We start from the raw sequence: 26764 nt of genomic DNA, 5'->3' as shown, positions 1-26764 counted from the left end.
AATTTTGTCACAAAAGCCTTAAGACCTTGATAATGCTTCATTGTGAAAATTGCAGGAAGTTGTCGAAGCATGGCGACGTGGCGGCTCTGCGAATTTCGATCCTTCGCCATGAACGAATAAACTGATGTAACTCGACTCCGCATCATCAGATCTTTACCAGATTTCACATGTTTGATTAAACTCCAGGCCTGAAGACATCTGCAAGCCAATTTTGAATCATAGTCATAGCGCCACCTACTGGCAACAGTAAGTTAAAGTCTTTATACTTTGGCTTGTTTCTCTTAGTTGGAAAATCAGATCAACATCAAATTTCTTCCACACAAATGTAAGAAGTTCATAATGCCAGTTCTCTAAGCTTTTGATGTTTCGTCGAACGCCGTTGCCGTGGTAACGCAGTCTTCGCCGTGAAAAACTATGGTCATTTGGAGAGGTTAAAAAAGCTCGAAACACAAGCAAACTTGACACACAGATCACAAGGCCAAAATGTAGTTCTATAATATGATTTTATTCAATCAGAGTGTTAAATTGGCTCAATAGCGCCCCCTACAAAATTTCGACGAAGCAGCCCTCGCAGTACGTTTCACATAGATTAACAAAATTTGGTAGGCACATGTATCACATGTGGACTTAAATAAAAGTCTCTTGGGGCCATGCCCTAAACCCAACCGGAAGTCAGCCATTTTGAAATTTGTATGAATTTTTAGTGTCGTTTTAGACATTTCCAGGCGCTCTACTTTAACGAACTCCTCCTAGGGAATTAATCAGATCGACTTCAAATTTGGTCAGTACAATCTAAAGATGTTTGTGATGAAAAGTTACTCAAAGCTTGTTGTTTCGTGAAAGGCCGTTGCCGTGGCGACGCATTCTTCGCCACGAAAAACAAAAGTGTTTTTGAGGGGCTAAAAATGCTCAAAACGTAACCAAACTTGTCAAACACATTTAAAATCCTGAATGTAGTTATCTGATGTGATTTTAATGCTTCAGAGCGGCAAGTTGGCTCGATAGCGCCCCCTACAATTTTTTGACGATGCAGCCCTCGCACTACGTTTCACCTAGCTGTATAAAATTTGGTAAGCAGATGTATCACATGTAGACTTAACAAAAAGTCTTAGGGGTTCATGCTCTAAACCTAACCGGAAGTCAGCCATTTTGAATTTTGTATGAATTTCTCCTGTTTTTTTCCATTTCCATGTGCTGTACTACGAACTCCTCCTAGGGAATTAATCCGATCAACTTAGAATTTGGTCAGAACAATCTAAAGACCGTAGCGATTAAAGTTACTAAAAGCTTGAGGTTTCATCAAACAACATGGACTTGGTGTAGCAGCCATTTTACATGGTTCGCCATCATCCACCAAGCTGTTGTAACTCAACTGTACTTTGACAAAACTGTCCCAAACTTGACATGCTTGATTACCGTCATGATTTTAGAACTTTTGCATGCCAATATTAACTCATAGTCATAGCAGCACCTACTGGCAACCACAGAAGTAAGCAGGATTCTTTAATTACAGCAGCCCAACACTGAATTCATTTAAGGGTTCGTGTGCACACCATGAGAAAAAGACTTCTCTGATCTAAATATGTGCAAACTAAGATGCATGGAGAACAAAAGTTAGACAACAGTGGTTCTCAAACCATGTCAGTGGGCATTAGTATAAATGATCTGTCCACAGCTTCTACATGAAAATCACGTTAAATGTTACAATGAATGCTTCACACTACAATCTAAAGTTATAGAAGAGCTTAAAATGAAAACAGTGTTAAATTAAAGTGTTCAAGTAAAAGCAAATGACAATACTGCTCTGTTAACTTTCATGTAAGTTCAAATACAATCAGCAGGACACTGCAGGGAGTTGAACCCCATCCCAGTAAACTGACGGTCTGTTATTTTATAAACACTGAAACACATTCACACATTCATTTTCTTAATGATCTTAACAGGCTTACATTTATGATTGTATCGGAGGTACACTCAAAACATTTGAGGCTTAAGACCTGGCAACATGATCTTGCTACGCTGCTGGTTGAGGCAGGAAATACTGTTTAACTCGTGCACGCAATGTATGATGATCACAGAAATGCATGGCCGCGTCAACCAGAGTCCTGCCAGTACCCTCGACGTGCGTGAAGTTGCGAGGGCCCGATCAATGCTGCTTGCAGCTTTAATACTAACTTATTTTTTCCCGGCAAATGAGGCAAAATGGCCGCCCCGCCACGTCAAGGTTCTTTGATGAAAACTCTAGCTTTTGATAACTTTTCATCACAAAGGTCTTAAGAGCATCCTGACCAAATCTGAAGTTGATCGCATGAATTCTCTAGGAGGAGTTTGTTAAAATACAAAGGCTGAAAACATGAAAAATCACCAAAAAACTGAAATTGAGTGAAATACTGTAGCGCCCCCTATGGGTTGAATGGAATCAAAATTGCAGAAATACTGCAAATTTGGTGATTTTAGGATACACGGTTGAGAAGTTATGTGTATTGAAAAACAAGCCACGCCCCAAGAAGTTCATTGGTCCGTAACTTCTAAACGCTTTAAGATATCAACAAGCTTTTGATAACTTAATGTGATCTTGATCCAATAATGATCCACAGAAAATTTGGTAGCAATCGGACCAAGTGTGTAGGAGGAGTTCTCAAAAATGTGTTTTTCACAAAATTGAAGATGGCGGAAAATTTTTCCAGGAGGAGATTAGGGGTCTGAGAGGCTTTTTTGTAGAGCTAGTGGATCTGGACATGTGTGTCGAATTTCGAGTAAATCGGACATACTGGCCGAGGGGCGTCGCCGGTCCAACTTTGAGGGGGCGCTAGAGAGACATTTCTTTTCACACATATATGAAACCTATATCATACCTCTATTTTCACCAGGCCTGACAAGTCTGCAAAATTTGGTGAGTTTTCATGCATGGCAAGTATCCCAAATATGCGCCCAAAGTACAAAAATAAAAATCAGAATAATAATTAAAGCTGCAAGCAGCGATGAACGGGCCCTCGCCTCCTCCCGCACGTCGGGGGTGCCGACGGAACTCCAACATATGCAGCTGAGATCGTCTGCGACAGTCGGACAACGCTCTTGCGAGTCCGATGCTTTTTTCTGCTTCGACTGCGTGATGCAGGAAATGATGCCCTGCAAATAGTCCACAGCATCCTGTATCAGCTGTGTGGTGCTACAGAGCATGCAAAAACATGTATTATGTTGCTCTATAACAACTGTAGACGACATTGTGTAAAAGTCATGTAAATCGGATGCCGGTTGTCAAAAAACGCAGAATTACTTTGGCCAGCAGGTGGCGCTGTGAGTATTAGTGAAAATTAGCTTGTAGACATCCTCAGGCCATGAGTGTTATCAAGCATGGGAAGTTTAGGAGCGTTTGGAACAAGTCTGGCTGAGTTACATCAGCTTTTTTCATGGGGAGTCACGTAAAGTAGCCGCCCGCTACGGCTAAGCCATTCCGTCAAACGTAAAGCTTTTGATAACTTTTAATCACAAAGGTCTTGAGACTGTACCGACCCAATTTGAACTGGATCCGACAAAGTGCCTAGGGGTAGTTTGTTAAAGTATAGTGACTAGAAATGAGCCTAATCCCATTGAAAAATGACACAAAAATCAAAATAGCCGACTTCCGGTACGGTTTAGAGCATGGTCCCAAGAGACTTATTTGTAAGTCTCTCTGAGATACATAATCCTACCAAGTTTCATACAGGTACTTCAAACGTAGCGCTGGGGCTGATCTTTTGAAATATTGTAGGGGGCGCTATGGAGGCAATTTAAAACGGCCAAGCCAAACACCCATATAAAATATGTCCTCCCATTACCTATAACACATGTATAAAGTTCCATGAGTTTTTGAGCATCGCAAGCCACTGATCCATCAGCCTACTTTTTGATGGCGAATGATGCGTTGCCGCGGCAACAGCGTTCAACGAAAACTCCCAATATTCATGATGGTGCATCAGCAATGTGTTAAGGCTATCTTTACAAAATGTCAGACTGATCTGGTGAACTGGCTAGGAGGAGTAAATAAAAGTATAAAATATGACATTTCCTTTTGCCAGTAGGTGGCACTATGAGTTATTGAACATTTTTCAATTGAAATGTGCTAAGAGTTGAAGTAGCATCATGCATAAGAAATTTCGTGCAGATTGAATAATGTACCTTGGAGTTATAACAACTTCTTTTTTCCCGGCCAATGAGGCAAAATGGCCGCCCAGCCACGTCAAGGTTCTTTTATGAAAACTCTAGCTTTTGATACCTTTTCATCACTAAGGTGTTAAGAGCATCCTGACCAAATTTGAAGTCGATCGCATGAATTCTCTAGGAGGAGTTCGCTCAAATACAAAGGCTGAAAACGTGAAAAATCACCAAAAAACTGAAATTGAGTGAAATACTGTAGCGCCCCCTATGGGTTGAATGGAATGAAAATTGCAGGGTATGTTCCACCATGCAATATGCACAAATTCTGCAAATTTGGTGATTTTAGGATACACGGTTGAGAAGTTATGTGTATTGAAAAACAAGCCACGCCCCAAGAAGTTCATTGGTCCGTATCTTCTAAACGCTATAAGATATCAGCAATCTTTTGATATCTTTTGGGGATGGAGATCTAAAAAATATCCACAGCAAATTTGGTAGCAATTGGACAAAGCGTCTAGGAGCAGTTTTGAAAAATGAGTTTTTCACAAAATTCAAGATGGCGGAACATTTTTCCAGGCGGAGATTAGGGGTCTGAGAGGCTTTTTTGTAGAGCTAGTGGATCTGGACATGTTTGTCGAATTTCGAGTAAATCGGACATACTGGTCGCTGGCCCGACGTTGTCGATGGCTCGGGCCCTAATAATATAAATACATTATTTTTACCACTTGGCCAATCGGGGAAGTGAGTTACTAGATTTACTATCACAAAGTGGCATTTTACTTGCTCCGTGCAATCAGGTGAACCTTATTTGTTGGGCCCTGTATAGTGTGACTATGGATTACATTTGTATATTTTAGCTTGCTTTAAAAAAGTAGCTACATATATGTATCAAGTGGTGGCTGATTTTCATTTGTAGTTTTGTCTTTTCCCTGTGAGGACTGAGAACGCTGTTGAGCTATGAACACTGTACATTCAATCAGAATTAGATGGTTAGGGTGTCGGAATGGTATTAATGATCCCAAATACCATTTTCTTTCTAATCTTCTAATAATCATATTTTGGCTAAGCTTCGGCTGTGGGGGGAGACTCAACCTGCAGAGCGCACTGGACCGCTGTGACCGGAACAGCGCTTTAACCTTTTGGTTAGTTATAGCAGCATGGACTTCCTCTGTCACATACTCAAAGGCTTCCTTCCCCTGCACATGTTTCTTACAAAACGAGTCGTGCTGTTTTGACACCTCTTGTGGACGGTGCAGACACACCTCTGTCTGCCCTCAGCATCCCCTCTCCTCATCCCTGTGTTTGTGAGCGTGTAGACGTACCTCAAGGTCACCTTTGCCCTCTCCCACAGAACAGTGGCGTCTTGAGGCTGATGTCTCTGGGCATTACGTACCGCCTCTCCAGCAAAGCCCGGCTGCAAGACCCTGCATGATGCAGCCTCTGGAGGCTTCCGCTCAGCTCTTTTAGCCCGAGACCTGTTTGGCTTGTACTCCGACATAAGCAGCGGCGGCTCTGACCCTGGCTTGGCTCGTCTCCATGATTCGGGAAGGACTCAGCCACACATTTCTCTCGGCTGAGATAGACGGCATAGCGCTGCAACGTTAGTCTTTTGGTTTAATTTAAGTCATTCATTATTTAAGGATTCTGTTATTCTAAAGTATTGTTGTCTGTATTGTTCATTTTTATTGAATAAGACACATTTTCCCAAAGGTTTGGTGGGTTAAAAATTTAAAACTGAATACCCACAAATGGTGGTTGAATATTTGGGTCCAGCCCTATTCACTGGTATATTGGTGGCTGAAATTGATTTTGTATTGTTGTTTTGTCCCCCACAGAACGAGCATAGCATTGTCATTGGAAAAGCAAACATCTTCAAAAAGTCAGTTAAATAGCAGACTAAAAAGTCAGCCTTGTAGCACATTTTGAAAATTGGACAAAGGTGTTAATGATTCTTGGTCTAAAGGTTTAAGAAACCTTTGCGCAGCATGCCACCCTTTAGTTTAGGTAAGAAAACATGATGCAAAGCTTGAGGCTGAGAGGCTTTGGCCTGGCGGCAGTAACAAAGCTGTGAGTGCTGAGACACAGTCTTCTTGAGGTTTCACAACACATTCTTTTACTCCACCGGTTTTTCCAAACTGCTATTTTTGGCTGCAATCTCAGAATACTGGCCAGAGTTTGAGATTTACATAGGCTTTTTAGTACGTCATTCGAATGATGGTAGATTAGATTGACAATTTACAGTTTAACTGAATGGTAATGACTTCTTGAATATGATTATCTCAAAATGGATGTAAGGAAAGGAGTTAAATGTGGTTGTTTCTTTAAAGAGTATTCTGTGGTTTGTTTCGTCATTCTGAAAGTTTCATTGTGCTGATTTACTTTGGCAGTTCCTTGATGCAGCTGGCAATCATTGAGAGGCTTTGACACTTAGCAGGTAATAGAAGTTTGCTAAACTGTATAATTTACAATTTGACTGACTGTAAGTATATTTAAGCGTTTATGTCTGTCTGGTCTCTGCATAAGGGTTTAGCTCAACACCTGCGCTGTCATCTATTTTCACTCTAAAGTGTAAAACGTTTTCTTTAACCATCTGGTTTGTTCCATCTTTCCCTCTTCTATATTGTGACTTGTGTGTTCTGGTGTTGTCATAGTTGGCTGTGTTACCTTTAATAACTCACATATGCTATATTAGAGATATTTTATCTTTTGCTCCATGGGGCCCAACAATGGTAATGTCAGCTGGTCTTTCCCTCCTTCCAACGTTCTGGTCCAGAGCAAGATATCTTTACAACTAATTGCCAGATGGCAAAGACATTTGGTTTACATATTCATGGTCCCTAGAAAATGAATCCTGATGTTTTCAATGGCCTTCTAACCATTCCTTCAGAACCATCATCCGGCCAGGTTTACACGTGAAAGGGTCCACGGTGGCCGTCCTGGCGAAGGAACACATACTCCGCTGACTTGAGGCTGGACAAGACGTACGACTGTGGGAGGCCGTGCTGCGAAGTGGGCACCAGTTTCAACAGTCTGGCTGTTTCTAGGAGCGTTTCCCGCTGCTGGGTCGCATAATGGGTCTGTGACTTTGGGGATAAACTCCCCTGGGACCCGCAGTGGCTGTCCATACACCAACTCGGCAGATGACGCTTGCAAATCATCCTCGGGGATTGTCCTAGGCCCCAACATGACCCACGGAAGCCTGTCCACCCAACCGCTGTCTTTGAGGCGGGCCCGGAGAGCAGCTTTCATGGATCGGTGGAACCGCTCGCATAAACCATTAGCCTGTGGGTGGTAGGCAGTAGTGCGATGGAGCTTCACTCCTAGGCTTCCTGCAATTGCATTCTGACGAAAACTGTGGGCCTCGGTCCGAGGAAACGTCAGCTGGGGACCTAAGTCTGAATAAACGCCCGAGCCACCTCCTCCGCCGTTGTTGATGACAACGGGACAGCTTCTGGCCAACGAGTGGTTTGGTCTACCATTGTGAGGAGATGTGTGAAACCACGGGATGGGGGCAAAAAGGTCCTACCAAGTCCACATTCACGTGATCGAACGTCCTTTCTGGAACCGAGAACTGTGCTAAAGGCGTCTTCATGTGACGGTGCACCTTGGAGCGCTGGCTCACCACACAAGTCCCAGCCCACATTCGTATATACTTTTTCAGCCTATGCCAGACGAACTTCGCTGCCACCAACTTCTGAGATGCCCTCTTGCCAGGGTGTGACCGCCCATGAATAGCGTTGAAAACCTGCTGTCTCCATTCGTCGGGAACAACCGCCCGTGGCTGGCCTGTGGAGACGTCACACAGGAGCGTAGCGCCAGTTTCGCCAAACAGGACCTCTTCCAACTGCCGTCCTCAATTCCTGAACTCCCAGGTCTGAAACTTGATCCCCAGCAATCTTGTTATAGCCAAATCCTAACTAGACAGCCCCTGTGACGGCCCTGGAGACATGCTGTAGATCCGTGGTAAACTCTGAGATGAAGGAGAGCTGGCACTGCTGGAGTGCGAATCATGGTTCGGCGCTCTTACCTATGTAAGAAAGCTAGCGGTTGCCATACCCCTTTCACCCACTGCTTGTGCACCGCGCCCACCGCGTAGTCTGAAGCGTCCGTGGTGATGGCAATCGGAGCCTTAGGTGACGGGTGTGCCTGCATTGTTGCGTTTACCAGAGCTGTTTTAGCATCCACAAACGCGAGTTCCCTCTCTTCGGTCCAGTCAACAGCCTGTTTGACGGCCTTGCCAGGTCTGAAACTTGATCCCCAGCAATCTTGTTATAGCCAAATCCTAACTAGACAGCCCTTGTGACGGCCCTGGAGACATGCTGTAGATCCGCGGTAAACTCTGAGATGAAGGAGAGCTGGCACTGCTTTCAGGGCTTTGTACAGGGGCCGCATCAATTGCGCTGCTCGGGGAATAAAGCGATGGTAAAAGTTCACCATGCCTAAAAACTCCTGCAAGGCCCTCACTGTGAGTGGGTGTGTAAAGTTAGTCACCGTCTCCACCTTTGCAGGAAGCCCTGTCCTTTGTGATGCGGTGTCCCAGAAAGTCAATGGTGGTCAATCCAAACTGGCACTTAGCCGGGTTGACGATCAACCCGTGCTGGTTGAGTCGCTCAAACAGAGTCCGGAGGTGAGACATATGCTCTGCTCTTGACGCACTGGCCACCAGGATGTCATCCAAATAGACGAACAGGAAAGGCAGGTCCCTCAGTACCGTGTCCATTAGTCGCTGGAACATCTGTGCTGCATTTTTGAGGCCAAACGGCATCCTCAAAAACTCAAACAGGCTGAATGGAGTGATCAGCGCCGTCTTGGGAATGTCCAGCGGATGAACGGGCACTTGATGGGAACCTCGTACAAGGTCCACTTTCAAAAACACCACGCTATCTGACAAGTTGGCAGAAAAGTCTTGAATGTGTGGAACCGGATAGCGGTCCGCATGCTAGTCAACCTGGTAGAGTCAGCTCCACTTAGTGTACATGGATACAAACAACAAGTCACAGCATTTATCAGGCCCAATCAGGCCCTTGGCTGCGCCAAGCACGGGAATGGCAATTTTGGCAGTAACAAAGTCCCAGCTGAAACGCTGCCCCATAAAACACAGCTCCAGGCACCGTGTTCTAAAAGTGTGTAGGGGGATACCATTCGCGGGGGGGGGGGGGGGGGGGGGGGGGCTGCCTGTTTGTCAGCATGTCCACCCGCAGGCACAACGCTCCTCTGCGCCCCTGTGTCACAGAGAAAGCGCCGCCCGGAAACGTTGTCCTGGATGAACAGCAGCCTACCTTCCCGACCGACTCTTCTGGCAGCTACTGAATGTCGGCCCTGGCATTTTCTGTCCCGCTGAAACTGCATGGAGAACGGCACCTTGTAGCCCACGGCCCAAACCTTGCGTGGTAATAGCACAGGCCGGTTGATCGACTGATCAACCGGCCGGTTGTTCTGTGCTCGCTGCTGCCGCTGTGGCGACGACCGTTGTCTCGCCCTGTAGCCATGCCGTGGCTTGGGCTGGTTCCAGCGTGGCCATGCAGCTTTGTTGGCCAGCCAGATAGAACTTATTGGCCTCCTCGGCCAACTCCGACAATCGGTAATCTTGGTGTTGGCCAGATTTGTGTCGGGACTCAGTATTTTTTTATTTATTAAAAGACACTTGAGCAGAGTGGAGGAGTTCCATCCTCTGCAGGAAATCGATGCCTCAAAACACCAGAGCCTTGGTTCTAGTCAAAGAGAGGAAGCGTATGTATGAAGAATTTTATAGACTTTCAGGCCAACCACAAATTTAAGAAATGTGTCCAGGTGAACTTTTCAACCCAGTGGTGGTCACGGTGATCTCAAAGAGCTCTTGTTATGTGTGTGTGTGTTCTGTAACCATGGTGAGCTCTCTACCAGGTCAAAAAGACTGAGGTCAGCTTTAATGATATCCTCATTAGGATGAGAGGGAGAGAGACAGTTTAAGCTGTTTAAGAGGCTTGAATAGGAGTCATTGAGACTAATTAGTTTCTATTCATGCTGTTCAACTCCATGATTGAAAGAATGAAGTGGCTCTCAGGGTTTCTCTTCTATTCTGTACAGCAGCCTGTAAGTATCTTCATCAGTGCCATGTGAAAAACCACCCCAGCTCCTTTTTACACTTTCTGTTCTTCAAGTGGTAATCCTTCACATTCTCGCTTATTGTATTCATTTTGAAATGTGCTCCTTTTCCCAGTGATTCCAGTGTCGGGTTGAACTCCAAGTTGAAGGGTCCTTGTTAAAAGAATGTGTGAAATAGTGCCTTTTTGTGATAGACTACCTTTATTGACTGAATTCAAAGTCGAGGCCAGTTGAATGGGATGAAGTGGCATCCAGAACTTTCACATAAGGAATTTGAAATATATTTAGTTATGACATGTATGTGCCACAGACATATTATCACCTTCTCAAGGTTTTATGGCACATCCAGCTGACATGGAGAATATTATCATTGGACCGGAGTCCTGGTAAAGAAAGTCAAACATCTAGACCGCTGTTTGTGTCCCGTGTGAAACCAAAAGTCAAGCATGACTTATCTTAACTTTTGTTATGTTACTTATGTACTTAACGAACAACAGCTACGTAACAAAGATATTTATTTTACGCAACAAACTTAATTATTTTAACCCAAACCACAATATTTTCCTAAACATAAACAAGTACTTTTATTGCTTAAATAAACCTAAAAACTAAGTAAACCTATGTTGGTAGTTTATTTTGCAAAGACACTATGCATGCAGAGGGGAAACTGACACGTTGTCCCTGACTCGTCCAAAAGTGACACTAGATGGGAACCTAAAGCGCCATAGTTTGAATCGTAGGGTCACTGACCAAGCTGCCATATAAGATGAGATGGGAGTGAGAATTTGTTGTTTTGCTTCACTTTTATTATACATTCTTCAACCTGTAGGCAACGCTTTATCCACAGCTAGGTAAAGTTTGGTTCAGAATACGGCAACAATATTAATGTCGGATTTACAATGGTGGGACAGAAAATAAGAATTTCTGATCATAAGAAGTCCACACATTACAGTCATTTAGCAGACACTCTTCTTATCCTACCTACGGTAGATAGATACATACAGGAGTAATTTTGGGGTTAAGTGTCTTGCTCAAGGACACAATGACATGAGACTAGCGGAGCAGCAGCCAGGGATTGAACCGCTGACCCTCTGATTGAAAAGCGGCCCTGCTCTCCACTTACCCACGGTCACACTAATATTGGATGGCGAACTAGATTATTTTAGGAACATGTGGAGCCCTGTAGAAACAAGCTGTCCTGCTCACCTTGCGAAACAAAAAGTGCACTATCTTCCTCTGACTCTTCTCTCTTTTGCTCTTTCTGCAGCTGTTTGAGATCACAGTGCCGATCACCCAAGGCACCAAGCCGGTGACCATCAGTGTGGCTAACCACACGCAGTGCAGCTGTCTGTCCAAACTGGACGTCTACAAACAAGTTCACAGCATCATCAGGAGATCCCTGCCTGAGTAAGCGCTCATACTCACTGCATCATTCTGTCTCTGTGGATCACACACACACACACACACACACACACACACAACTTGCAGACAGTTCTGTCAGCTTTGCACACAGTATTCAGACCCAAAGGAGACCTCTGTCTGACGCCTGTCTCAGACCTCTGTGTGTGTGTGTGTGTGTGTGTGTGTGTGTGTGTGTGTGTGTGTGTGTGTGTGTGTGTGTGTGTGTGCGCACAAAGAGTGTTTGAATCTATTGTTACGCTGCTTCCTGTGCTTCCTGTGTATACAGGGGGTGTTACTTTAGGAAACACTTTTCAGAATATCTCTTGATTAACTTCACAGAGCCATGACGTGTGTATGTTCCTGAGTGCATACCTGTATGAAGCACGCTGTGAGTTATGATCTCTCCAGAACACCTTCTGACAGTCAGGATCCCATGAGGAAGTGGTTCATGTTCTCCTTGTTGGCATGTGTCCTGAAAACAGAAGGATGCAAATATATTATAGTTGGTTTGAATGTTCTAGTCCATTCATTAACAATTATGCCTGGTTGATGTAACCGCTAACAATTGGCCTCACATCATACATTTTCATACAAAGAGAGTTCTCAGAGTTTGCCAAGGCTGTCCCTTGTCTCCTGTTCAGTTTGTGATATTTGTGAACAGGATGTGTAGCTCAGTGCAGAGTGTCCAGTTTGGTGATCCCAGGATTGTGTCTGAGGTAGTCCTGCTTCATTGGTGGTTTGCAGCTGAACGTGAAGCAGCTTAGGTCATGATACTCTGCCAGAAAAAGTTGGAGGGCAAGCCTTCAGGTTGGGAACAAGTTTATGTTTATGAGTTTAAACTAGAATTTTTTTTTGACATTGTACATTTCTGCAAACTACGAGATTCGTTGACTAGCGACGTCTCTGGACAAAAATGTTTTATTAATATGTTTCGTATTGGCTTCGTATCACGGTTGCAGAAACACAGAATGCCACATGGTTAACGTTGTGAATCAACTGGTTAGCTTTACGAAAATGTGAAATAATGTGTGACTCTAATTCTCTAGTCGATGCCATAAAACCCACACAGGTGGAGGACACAACAAGATGATGTCTTAAAAGAGCACCAGTCAAACCTCAAATGGTGGAAAGCAATGTAGAAAACATGATGGAAGTATGTCATTTCGGTTTATTGCATGCATTAATTTGAGGAACGTTACACTGTCCATCGCTCCACACAGATCGGATGTTTCATCTCTTTGACCTGTTCAATATGGAATGTGCACTTATATGTGCCATATAACTTCACAATAAAGCTAAACCAAGGAACGACATGAAGCGTTAGTCAATGAAGTGTGTGTGTGTGTGTGTGTGTGTTTGCCAGACATACACTGGAATGTAACCTGTAGGATGTTAGCTGCTGTAATATGACTCATGTTCTGCTAATGACATGGAAATCAATTAAAATTGACTCTGACAGATGGATTCTATGTAAGCACTCCTTAAATATCTACAGTTTCATTACATTCACTAGTTTTCTCTCTGGATGTTGTAGTTGCTCACACAGTCCACTTCATTGACTTTAATAGGCCTTGATGCTGTGGAGTGTGTGTGTGTGTGTGCATGTGAGAGTGAGAGAGAGAGAGAGAGAGAGAGAGAGAGAGATAGAGAGATAGTTGGACCACTGACTTTAGAGGGGTGTTGATATGTACTGGTATTAAACAATATATACATGCACTCACGCACTCACAAAACAGTGGCATTCAACACTGCGTGTCAAATTAGAAAAGGAAACGCATTGTAGAGATTTTCACACCCACAAATCATCCAACATGTAAGAATACACACATGTAAGGATGAAGCACTCGTATGTTTCACATTAGGTGAACCTGTGAGAACTGTAGCAGTCACACAGAAGCCTTTTCCCCAAAATCTCTCTGCCTTTCCTCCCTCCCATCTTTTTCTTTCACTTTCCTCTGTTGTTAGTGAGCATGTCCCTTTGTGTGTCTATGCCGCAGCAGAACTAATTGAAACCACACCGTGTCTCTTGTCATCATCAGACTCTTTCACAACTACAAAACAATTTGTCTGTGTGCAAACACAGCGCCTGCCGTCTCTGTGTCCAAGTCAATGGTTTCCTCAGTGTTGTATTCATTTTGACTGTGTGTGTGTGTGTGTGTGTGTGTGTGTGTGTGTGTGTGTGTGTGTGTGTGTGTGTGTGTGTGTGTGTGTGTGTGTGTGCAGTGATAAAGGTGACCTCTGGCCATGTGCAGAGGACAACAGTTCTATCTCTGTATTGGGGCTTTAATTTTCATCATCACAGGCTACACTTGTCTTTTCAATGTGACTATTGTCATCTGATCATGCCAAGACGCATTAAATATCAGGTCTGTACACTCCGAGACCAAATCTTGCTCGCATTGGGATCCAATTAGCCAGACCACATGCCGAGGTGGCCTGGCTCACATTGAGTTCTGATCTCAGGGAGGTGAGGACAGCATGTGGACACGATCTGGACAATTTCTCAAATGTATGTCTCCATCATCTTCCGCCCACACCGGAGTAGGACGGAAGGCTGCTGATGAAAATACAGCAGTTCCTGATTTTGCTGCTTCAAACAACAGCTTTTAAATAACGAAAATGGAGGACTTTTATTGTGAAGAATTTATCGTAAAATGTGTTTATCACAGAATTACTGAGGTGGGTCAAAATGACACTTTTGTATTACAGACTGTTGTATTCTGATTTTTGAAAAGCACTCTCTAAATAATGTATTGCAGAGAGAGAGAGAGAGAGAGAGAGAGAGAGAGAGAGAGAGAGAATGTGCTCAGAGCAGCCGGTGTTGCTCATCAGAGCAGAGAAGAAATTAGCAGTAATGTTGTCAAATGATAGTAAATGTACAGTGTAGGTCAGTTTGTTTCAGTAAACATCACAGGTATCTGTGCAAATAGAATGCAGGAATCTGTAACACTAATATTTAGCAGGGATACAAATAACCCGATTTCTCTGTGCTTGTACACATAATTCCTGAATACGATAAAACCAGGATAAGCCTCTTTACCAGGATACTCATGTCCACGTGAACACAATCAGCAACTCTCCTACACAATCTGAAGTTGACTCGAGAGTCTTGTCTTTGATGGAGATGTTTATTCACCTACAATCTGCTTCCTTCCAGAATCTACTAAAATATTCTATAGCGTGTTTGATCCATTAAAATGTCATGCAAATGGAAGAGACTTTGGAATTGTAGGTTTCTCTCTGTCCATCTCCCAGGAGAGCGAATGTTGATATCAGACGATTCCTGTGGCTGCGTCCGAAATCGCATACTCTGCACTACATACTCAATATATTGTTTAACATACTTTTGTGTGAATAAATAGTAGTATGCATCTTTTCGGACGCACTGAGCAGTAATTACCACGTAACATTCCGAGAGCCTCCTTGCTGGTTGGAGTTGCATAACCTCATATGACAAAACATTGATTTTTGAGTTCTGTACCAATTGAAAAATGAATGTTAGACCTAGCAATGTCAAATCTTGTGCTTAAACTTCAATTGAAGCATTTTTGGCATTACAGAGCTATCGCATTGCATTGTGGGATATTTATGCCGGCGAGTGTCCAGTGTTTTCATACTGTAAAATTTGATCAGAAATAGTTAGCGTACTATTAGTTTCGTACAAGGTTTCAGACATGCTTAAAAATCTAGCGTACTAAAAGTATGTTAGTATGGAATTTCTGACGCAGCCTATGTTTAGTGAAGACATTTTAGACTGTTCACTGCCAACATTTTTCAAATGCTTATTCATACATTCTGAATCTGCACCTGTCAACTACAGTATGTCTGTACAGTATGAAGTTGTACCCTGTTGTACTAAAGGGACTTGGGTACGGTTAGAGAATGATCAAGGTCAACGTTGATTATTAAAGCAACCTGATGTTGACTGTTTGTAGGAAATGAGGAGAAATAAACCTTGACCCTCAGTTTATACCTGTCCACTCTGACCATCAAACCTTTCCTTATTATGCTGTAACAACATCACACTCACTGAAAGTTGCCATTGGTTGTAAGGACGTCTGGTGAAGATGCTGATATAGAAGCTATTTAAACCAGAGAAGGCCTTTACAGACATGCTAGTGGCTCTGTGAGTCTGTACTTCGGCACATTGGTGCTGTGAGCTAAATGCTAAAGTCAGCATGCTAACAAGCTCACTATGACAATGTTAACATGCTAATGTTATGTAGGTACAATATTTGTTCATGATCTTAGCTGAGCTTGTTGCCCTTCAAGGAGAAGTGTTTGAGAAAATGACATGGTTTACTATGTGAGAGAAAGTACAGCCATAGTCTTTTCAAAAACAGATTAATGCAGCATTAGAAGACATGCCACTGCATGTTAGCATATCTGATTCCAAACAGTGACAGTGGGCAGTAGAAATCCCAGAGTCTCCCAGCGTCTCATCAAAGATAATCCTCTGATACTTCCCTCTCCCGCCTGACCATCTCGATTGAAGCCGGCCCAGGACATCTTTCTTTGATCAAGGTGTTTATTAGTCTACAATTCCTCAAATGGCTTCTCATTGGCAGTGGGTTGAGAGAGTTAGTATTCACACGCATACAGATCTGAGGAATCCTTTTTTCTTGAACTAATTATGGGTCTAGTTTCCAGAGCAGGCAACTCCTCAAGATCAGATAGAAAGAGTTGAAAACGTTTTTGGCGAAGTTGGTACTGGTTTTAGTTTATTTAGACTTTGCTCCAAACATTTTGAAGATCATGTCAAATGAATTTCCCAATTGAAATTAGACTGGATTTGTTGGAGGAACTTTGGGGCTTTGCTGCCCCAGTTATCTACAGTAAGAGAAACACAGGACTGGAAAAAGTTTGGCTGCCCTCTCTAATTTAAGGTTTCACCTCTGACCACATCCAGTTACTCTTACACATATACAACAAATAATCGGACAATAACTAATCCTAAAATGATAGATGAAAGGTGTGGACTCAAACATTATTGACAGTAATGAATTGCAACAGAAGACATAAAGCAATGTGAGATTTGTGCATTAAAACAGAAATGAATATCAATAGTAAATGTAGTATATCAACTTATCAAGCTCTTATGTTTCCCACTTGCACATTCTGCTGCAGAACAACATTGGGTTCCCTCTGTAGTGCAGCCCATCTGTTGAATGTAAGTCCAAAAAATATCAGACCCATTATATTCAAGAGAATATACATGTCTTTGGTTGATTTCTCCAAAACTAGGTAGCTTTTGTTGGGTTGTGGTTATTGTCATTGGTAGGTAGCAATATAATATGGGGGCGTTAAGTACTGGAAGCTTGTGATTCAGCCATTACAATATCAGAAATCTCATCTCATCTCATCGTCAACCGCTTATCCGGGATCGGGTCGCGGGGGCAACAGCTCCAGCAGGGGACCCCAAACTTCCCTTTCCCGAGTCACATCAGCCAGCTCTGACTGGGGGATCCCGAGGCGCTCCCAGGCCAGTTTGGAGATATAGTCCCTCCACCTGGTCCTGGGCCTCCCTCGGGGTCTCCTCCCAGCTGGTCGTGCCTGGAACACCTCCCTAGGGAGGCGCCCAGGTGGCATCCTTACCAGATGCCCGAACCACCTCAACTGGCTCCTTTCCACGCAAAGGAGCAACGGCTCTACTCCGAGTCCCTCACGGATGACCGAACTTCTCACCCTATCTCTAAGGGAGATGCCAGCCACCCTCCAGAGGAAACCCATTTCGGCCGCTTGTACCCGCGATCTAATTCTTTCGGTCATGACCCAGTCCACATGACCATAGGTGAGGGTAGGAACAAAGATTGCCCGGTAGATAGAGAGCTTTGCCTTGCGGCTCAGCTCTCTTTTCGTCACAGCGGTGCGGTAGAGCAACTGCAATACCGCCCCAGCTGCTCCGATTCTCCGGCCAATCTCACGTTCCATTGTTCCCTCACTCGCGAACAAGACCCCAAGGTACTTGAACTCCTTCACTTGGGGCAAGGACTCGTTCCCTACCCGGAGTGGGCAATCCACCGGTTTCCTGCTGAGAACCATGGCCTCAGACTTAGAGGTGCTGATCCTCATCCCAACCGCTTCACACTCGGCTGCGAACCGATCCAGTGAGTGCTGGAGGTCACAGCCCGATGAAGACATCAGGACCACATCATCTGCAAACAGCAGCGATGCAATCCTCAGCCCATTGTAAACACTCCTCCCCACGACTACGCCTCGATATCCTGTCCATGAATACTACAGACAGGATTGGTGACAAAGCGCAGCCCTGGCGGAGGCCAACCCTCACCGGAAACGAGTCCGACTTACTGCCGAGAACCCGGACACAGCTCTCGCTTTGGGCGTACAGGGATTGGATGGCCCCCAGAAGTGGCCCCCTCACCCCATACTCCCGTAGCACCTCCCACAGTATCTCCCGGGGGACCCGGTCATACGCCTTCTCCAGGTCCACAAAACACATGTAGACCGAATGGGCGTATTCCCAAGCCCCCTCCAGGATCCTTGCGAGAGTGAAGAGCTGGTCCGTTGTTCCACGGCAAGGACGGAATCCGCATTGTTCCTCTTCAATCCAAGGTTCGACTATCGGCCGAACCCTCCTTTCCAGCACCTTGGAGTAGACTTTACCAGTGATACCGCGGTAATTGGCACACACCCTCTGGTCCCCCTTTTTGAACAGGGGAACCACCACCCCGCTCTTCCACTCCCTAGGCACCGTCCCAGACCTCCACACAATGTTGAAGAGACATGTCATCCAAGACAGCCCCTCCACACCCAGTGCCTTCAGCATTTCTGGACGGATCTCACTGTGGAGTTGTTTGACTACCTCAGTGACTTCCACCAGGGAAATTGATAATGCTCCCCCATCAGCCTCCAGCTCTGCCTCTACCATAGAGGGCGTATTAGTCGGATTCAGGAGTTCCTCAAAGTGCTCCTTCCACCGCCCGATTACCCCCTCAGTTGAAGTCAACAGAGTCCCATCCTTGCTGTATACAGCTTGGATGTTTCCCCGTTTCCCCCTCCTGAGGTTCCGGATGGTTTTCCAGAAACACCTTGGTGCCGACCGAAAGTCCTTCTCCATGGCTACTCCGAACTCCTCCCACACCCGCTGCTTTGCCTCCTTCACGGCAGCGGCTGTAGCCCTTTGGGTCTGTCGGTACCTTGCAACTGCCTCAGGAGTCCTCTGGGATAACATATCCCGGAAGGCCTGTTTCTTCAGTTGGACGGCTTCCCTGACCACCGGTGTCCACCACGGTGTTCGAGGGTTACCGCCCCTTGAGGCACCTAAGACCTTGAGACCACAGCTGACCGCCCTAGCTTTGGCAATAGAAGCTTTGAACATCGTCCATTCCTGTTCGATGCCCCCAACCTCCACAGGGATGCTAGAAAAGCTCCGCCGGAGGTGTGAGTTGAAGATCTCCCGGACAGGGGCCTCCTCCAGACATTCCCAGTTTGCCCCCACTACCCATTTGGGCTTACCAGGTCTGTCCAGAGTTTTCCCCCACCCTCTGACCCAACTCACAACTAGATGGTGATCAGTTGACAGCTCCGCCCCTCTCTTCACCCGAGTGTCCAAAACATACGGCCTCAGATCCAATGATACGATAACAAAATCGATCATCGACCTTCGGCCTAGGGTGCTCTGGTACCACGTACACTTATGAACATCCTCATGGTCGAACATGGTGTTCGTTATGGACAATCCATGACTAGCACAGAAGTCCAACAACAAACAACCGCTCGGATTTAGATCAGGGAGGCCGTTCCTCCCAATCACGCCTCTCCAGGTATCCCCATCGTTGCCCACGTGCGCTTTGAAATCCCCCAGCAGAACTATGGAGTCCCCCACTGGAGCCCCATACAGGACTCCAGTCAGAGTCTCTAAGAAGGCTGAATACTCTGAACTGTTGTTCGGTGCATATGCACAGACAACAGTCAGAGTTTTTCCCCCCATAACCTGCAGGCGTAGGGAGGCGACCCTCTCGTCCACCGGGGTAAACTCCGACGCAGCGGCACTGCGGGGATTTGTGAGTATCCCCACACCCGCCTGGCGCCTCACACCCTGGGCAACTCCAGAGAAGAAATGAGTCCAAACCCTATCCAGGAGTATGGTTCCAGAACCAATGCAGTGCGTAGAGGTAAGCCCCACCAGATCTAACTGGTAGCATTCCACCTCCCGCACAAGCTCCGGCTCCTTCCCCCACAGAGAGGTGACGTTCCACGTCCCCAGAGCCAGCCTTTGCCGCCCGGGTCTGGTCCGTCGAGGTCCCTGGCCTTTACTGCCACCCATGGGGCAGCGCACCCGACACCAGCGGTTCCTCCCGCATGTGGTGAGCCCACAGGATGGAGAGGAGGGGGGTGCCACGTTGCTGCTTCGGGCTGTGCCCGGCCGGGCTCCGTGGCAAACCCGGCCACCAGGTGCTCGCTGTCGGGCCCTCCGACTGGGCCTGGCTCCAGACGTGGGCCCCGGGCTTCCTCCGGGCAGGGTCTTCTCAACTCTTCTTTGTTTATCAGAAATATCTGCACAATATATACAAATAGGATCTGATAAACCAACATGTGAATGATATGTATCATTGTATACAGTCAGGAAACCACCTCTGGGGATGTGAGGGTTAACAAGCGAGAACGTTTCATGTGTCTTTAAATCTTTCCATCTCTGTCTCTTTCGGTTGAAGGTGTCCAATAGCCAACAGGACGTGTCCTCCTGGTCAGTCATGGAGCAGCAGGCAGTGTCGGTGTGTCGGCTTGAGCGCCAATGTGCACCAGAACCCCCCTCCTCCTCCACTGCCCCCTCCCAGGCCCTCCCAACAGCACCTTGGTGAGAGTTTGCACATTTGTACACAAAGCAGATTTATGTTGTATCCCTGGTCATTATTTCATAAAACATTGTAGAGGAAATTGTGTTTGCTTATTTTTTCGGCAGTAGCCTAGAAAAAAAACAATTACAGCTGCTGATAGGTATACAGTAGGACTATAGCAGAAATAACCCTTTGCTGCCAACAAAGACTGACGTAATAAGGAGAGTAGATGGCAGAGCCATTGGAAGCTGTGTGTGTGGTCATGTGAATGTGTCTTTATTTTTGTGAAACCTACATAGAAGTAATTAACGATGTAGACAGGAAAACACTATCATGACATCAGCTGCTATTTACACAGCACTGGCTGCATTCCTTAAATCCACCTCTGGCGGCTCAATGCACGACAAATAATGGGAGCTCTCATGTGGGAAATCTTTGACCAGCATTCTCTTTTAAAATAACTTATACACAAGAGAGCATTGCAAGTACATTCTCACTCCATATTTATCCAGGTCACTATCCAAAAAAAATTTGTCTGTAGCAGTGGAAAATCTGAAACAATTGCATAAGAGTCTATGGAGCAGTGCCGGATAGCTGTCAGAGCTGGCCGATGCTCCACTGTAATTGACCAGTCTGGGTCACTTAATAATCATATTACAATAGCGATATAAGTATTGGCCAAAATAATTGACAGCTGTAGTACTTGTTTCTAATTTTTCAATACCATTATAGACGCTTCTAATTTCCAAACTGTACAGCTACTTTAAGCTCTGCAGTTATGAAGTTTTACTCTTGGATAACAGTTTTGTAAACTATGAAACTTATACTCAAATGGTTGGTCAAATGGTTGGTCAAACTTCACGGAAAGAAGGCAGAGGTTTAGGGTCAGATTACAAAACTGAAGCCAGAAAAGCCAATACGGCAGATCAACCCAGAGATTACAGTACAGTTAAAATAAATACAGTAGCTGCCAATAGATACGACTGATCAGTGTGGCCTGTTGCTGCATGATGATGTGTCCCTCAGGCCTGTGAGCACACACATACCAAACACTGAAACAAACACACTGCTAGTAGAGCCATCCTTCTCTATGTTAGTCTTTGTGACAGGAGAATGTTCATGTGTTCACTGAGGAGTATTTATGATTGCAATGTGTTTGTTGAGAGCCTGTGTGTGTGTGTGTGTGTGTGTGTGTGTGTGTGTGTGTGTGTGTGTGTGTGTGTGTGTGTGTGTGTGTGTAAAAGTTCCTCAGTGTGTGTGTTTGGCTATGATACAACTCTGGACTTTGTGTAAACAAATGAGAAACAGCAGAATGCGGAGATCCCAGAGTAGCAGATTCCACAGCTGTTTGTATTACATGGCCGAAACAAATTATCTGTGAAAAAAAGAAACGCTGCAAAATCCTCTACGGTGGCCTAATAGGCCAGAAAATGGGATGAAGTGCTAGAGGCAGAGTGACCTTCCAGAGAATATGAGGCAGGTCTATAAAGGAACATTTAGAGAGAAAATAAAATTGGGTAACATTTTTTTAAAGGAACATGTCAGAGCAACCCGCAGGTCTTATTTTCATGTACACCAGGGTTTTAGTTTTGTTGGTGGTCTCAGAGTCAGCCGTCTAGGACTGAGAGTTGAGAAGTTGCAGCATTTCTTTGAGCTCTGTTTAACACATCAAATCTGTTTAACGCAGAATAACTGAGAAACTCCTTTAGCCTGAAAACATGTTGTATTACTATGACAACCAGCAGCCATGAGTTGTCAGCTGCGGCATAGGTTTTTTCAACATAACATATGTTTGAAAACAAATGTCAAAGATTTTTTAATGTGGTGAAACATTATAAAAAATATAACAATAGATTAACAATGATGTGAATAAAGTTGTGGCACCCCTGTCCTATCATCAAGGAACCCCAGGGTTCTGTGGCATGGTTATTATAGTTTTGCATTTTTCACCAGTTTTTATTTTTATTTCGTTTTGACTTTTTGTTTTCAATTTCAGTTTAGTTTTAATTTGTTTTTAAAGCGGGTTTGCTAGTTTAGTTTATTTTTTATTTTTTGAAAATGCTTAGTTTGAGTTTAGTTTTTATTAGTTTCAGTATTAGTTTTAGTCTTTACCACGGAATGCAACAGATCAAGTAAATCTGCGTTTTCTGACAAACAGCATTCGATTTGCATGACTTTTACACTATGTGGTTTGCACTTGTATAGAGCAACATAACGCATGTTTGGGTGTGTTCTGTAGCGCCACACAGAGGATACAGAAAGCAGTGTAGTATTTGCAAAGCGTAACTTCCAGCAGCAGGCGGTCCACATAGGAAAAAAATGTCAAATTTGCATACGCGTTGTTTGTCTGACGGTCGCAGACGTTCCCGGCCGCGCTAGCCGGAGTCCCGCCGGCACCCCCGTCGTGCGGGAGGATGCGAGGGTCCGTTCATTGCTGCTCGTAGCTTTAATATTATATTTTCCACAGTATGACACATTGTTTAATATTGTGTCTCCATATAGTTTTTTAATCTTGGATATGAAATGATATGAAATGACAATAACTATGATGTCAAAGTGCGAAATAGGCTATACCTTATACACTGCCTGGCCAAAAAAAAAGTCGCCACCTGGATCATCATGCCTAGTGCCTACTGTACAAGCCTGTGGGGGCAGTGCTATGATCTGGGGTTGCTGCAGTTGGTCAGGTCTAGGTTCAGCAACAGTATGTGCTCAAAGAATAAGGTCAGCTGACTACCTGAATATACTGAATGACCAGGTTATTCCATCAATGGAGTTTTTCTTCCCTGATGGCACGGGCATATTCCAAGATGACAATGCCAGGATTCATCGGGCTCAAATTGTGAAAGAGTGGTTCAGGGAGCATGAGACATCATTTTCACACATGGATTGGCCACCACAGAGTCCAGACCTTAACCCCATTGAGAATCTTTGGGATGTGCTGGAGAAGGCTTTGCGCAGCGGTCAGACACTACCATCATCGATACAAGATCTTGGTGAGAAATTAATGCAACACTGGATGGAAATAAATCTTGTGACATTGCAGAAGCTTATCGAAACAATGCCACAGCGAATGCGTGCCGTAATCAAAGCTGAAGGCGGTCCAACGAAATATTAGTGTGTGACCTTTTTTTTTGGTGGCGACTTTTTTTTTGGCCAGGCAGTGTATTTTAACAGGTGTATCCTACTTGGGTTGGAAAATTGCTGTGACCTCAGCATGAACATTTTGAGTAGGCTTATTTCATACTGTTGGCTACTGATGTAGGCTAATTGAGCAGAAAAGCATTGTTTGTAGGCAAGCTGCATTAATTTCACAGTGGCTTATGAGCAAAACACCGTTGGTAGTTTTTCCAAGTCAATAATGACTAAATATCATTAGCCTAAAGTCATTTTAGTTTGAAAAGAGAAAATAAAAGGATCACATTTTCATTAAAGGCAACTCCAAGGTTGGGGAAGCTTGCTGCATACACATGACCAAACCCTGATATCGTCAGGTTATTTCCAGCCCTCTGCAGCATATACTGTAGGCTATCTGCAGTATGTATGGAGTACATAGAAAAAAGGAAATTATTAAGACAAAAAAGTATTTGTCCCACACTCACCGAGGCCTCCACTCTCCTCACCCTGCGCGTCCGACTCTGAGTTTTTCAAATGCACTTTTAGATTTGTGGGATTTTTCCCCTTGATAAATGCTCCACATATCTTATCATCTTCCATTGCAAAGCACTTGCTCTTATCCCAAATAGGACCCTGTCGCTTTCTCCCGACTTTTGCCGCCATGATACTAGGCGAGGGGCGTGTACTAAAAGTGGTACAGCGGAAGATAGACTTAGGCTATGTATGAAATAAATTGACATCTATGAAATACATTGACAAAAAAGAAAACTAAAGACATTTTCTCTATAATTCTATGTTATTTTAGTTAGTTTTGTAAAGACACAATACAGTTTCAGTTAGTTATCGCCTCGTTTTTATTTTTAATTCAGTTAACGGAAAAAAAATGTATACCTAGTTTTAGTTTTTTTGTTAGTTTTCATTAACAATAATAACCTTGTTCTGCGGCACCCACTTTGAGAACCATTGCTTTTAGAACATTTTGTGTGGTGGATGGTTCTGTGCAGTATATCAACGACATATTTCTTAATCTGTGTTGCTCGATGGATCTGTCGACGGACTCCCCTTAAATCACTCTGAATCTGTTTTGCCATCTTTCATTTCAGTTATAGTGAGCAGCAGGCATCACAATGCAGACATCATGATGGAGAGAGACCACAAAGTCACCTCGCAAAGATTAGAACACAAAACCAAAATTTGGCAACTAGGTTTTACAAACCATGGCAACAGCCAAGTAGAACATACCTCAATATTAAGAAATATTACACAAATAATTCTGTGTGACAGAGTTCCCCAAAACATGTAACAATAGATTTGAAAAGGCCAAAAATGACATTTACATGCAGAGTGAACCTGTCAGGATTGTGTTTGTGTAAGGAGGTAGAGATGAAGATGGATGATCATATTGTTATGAAAAATATGTGAGGAATACGGACTATGGGAGAGTCACTTTGAAACTAAAAACTTTGACCTCTGACTACAGTAACATTTGTGTTGGACAACAAGTGGTCATTGCACTATAAGGAAAATCAGACAATATTAGGCAGGTAGAGTCCACACATTCACTATATGAAGAACATGTAACAATGAGGACCTTGAGCAAATTCCAGGTATCCTAACCGAGTCAGTGTCAGCAACAAAATCAGTTTGATTGCATTACTTTCTATTGTAACTGGCTTTGAGCGGCAACACGGCACACTGTTTGAGCCAAACTTTTGCAGTCGCCATGCTTCCATTTATTTTTGTCTCTCGCTTTTGAAGCACGGCAATGGACAAAGAACGGCTGATTCCTAAAGTTGAAATGAGGAGTTATCTGTACTAGCCAAGTTGGAAAAGCTAGCCTAAATGGATGAATACAGGCTTGAAGGTATGTTTTCTATTTAAAAACTACAAACGAAAGATAGCAACAAATCTCCCATCTTTTTAGTGGTTATCTCTCCAGTCCACACCATTCACACAGAGGAAGACATTGCCAGCCTTTTGGTGGTTTTACCCTGAAGAAGTCCAGTGTTTGGTCAATGTATGTTGATCCAGAATTTTGTCATCTTGAGTAATTCTGTGCTATGAATTATGAAGAAGTCATTTCAGGGCAAAATGTATTCACAATAGTGTTGAGGAGACTGAGCTTCATACATTGTATTGTGCCGTATAGTTTTTATTCTTAGCTTGAAAACTGCAAATAAAGTTACATTCAAGCTCATTCCATGATTCAGGTTGTTAAAGTCTGCGTAAGCACATGGAGTACACACAGCTTGTATTTTGTCAGCAGTAAACTGTGTATCTTTGTTATCTGTGTTTGTTCATCTGTTCACACAGAGTATGCGTGTATGTTTGCCAGCCCTTCCGTTGCTCTCCCTCCGTCTTTCCCTGTGTTTCACAGCTAAAAGATGATTTACCATTACTGAAAGAGAACCATCTGCGTTATCCCTGAGGAAAGAGAAAACATCGCTAGTTCAGTTCAGGAATGTCTCAATTTCATAGTTTATCAGTGTCATCAAACAACTGTCACACAGTTTTTATATGTAGTTGTGTTTTCAATAATAGCCAACATTTACAACAGATTACCACATATGAAACAACCGTAACTTCATATGAGACTCATTAAACTTACTGTGCTCTATTCTGCAATTCTAAACATTGATACAGTCCAGATAATATATTTGTATTTAAGTAATTCTTATATATATCATTAAAAATGTTTTTGTTGTACTCAATGAATTTTGGAATTTCTGACATCACCTCTAACTGATCAGACATAGTCTTAGGTTGCCGACATGGTGAGGTTGCAGTTGTTGATGTTGCAGTACAATGTGGAGCTGATTACACTGTGCACAGTTTGTTTAATGCTCATTTCATTGAATATTAGCTGAATATTGGTGAATAATAGCTCTGCATATTTAAAAATGTCAAAATAATACATTAATACAACTGTGAAAAGTGAAAGAAAATGTATAAAAACAACAACACAGCTAAATCAATAACAATCTACAGCTATCAATAATATCAACAAATGGTTAAAATTACCATACAGTATATAACAGAAGCATCAACAGGGTTTGCCAAACAAGCACAGTCCAATGACAACTGTTAAATGCTGCTGTATTGTTGTAAGTACACAACCATTTATATAATGAACTAAGACGACATCAGAAAGAAAAATGTGTATGTTCAGTCATATAGTCTGATTTAGGTGCGTCTCCATTTGTTTCTTAAAAGTGTAAGAACTTTTA

General features: G+C 43.8%; 1 protein-coding gene across 2 annotated transcripts in view; it reads left to right on the top strand.

Moving 5' to 3' along the window:
- The window catches only part of vegfc (vascular endothelial growth factor c), a 78754-nt gene that overhangs the window by 47789 nt on the left and 4201 nt on the right, over nucleotides 1–26764 (top strand). For both annotated transcript variants that reach the window (XM_068727710.1, XM_068727709.1), the window contains exons 4-5: nucleotides 11489–11628; nucleotides 20298–20440. In XM_068727710.1, the coding sequence (XP_068583811.1) occupies nucleotides 11489–11628; nucleotides 20298–20440 (283 nt within the window). The remainder of the gene's footprint in view (nucleotides 1–11488; nucleotides 11629–20297; nucleotides 20441–26764) is intronic.

Source organism: Cebidichthys violaceus, unplaced genomic scaffold, assembly GCF_023349555.1.
Source record: "Cebidichthys violaceus isolate CVI_PGR_0920_01 unplaced genomic scaffold, fCebVio1.0.p SCAF_4, whole genome shotgun sequence".
NCBI lineage: Eukaryota > Metazoa > Chordata > Actinopteri > Perciformes > Stichaeidae > Cebidichthys > Cebidichthys violaceus.
The sequence above is the reverse complement of the archived record's forward strand: the minus strand, read 5'-3'. Positions and strand labels throughout refer to the sequence as shown.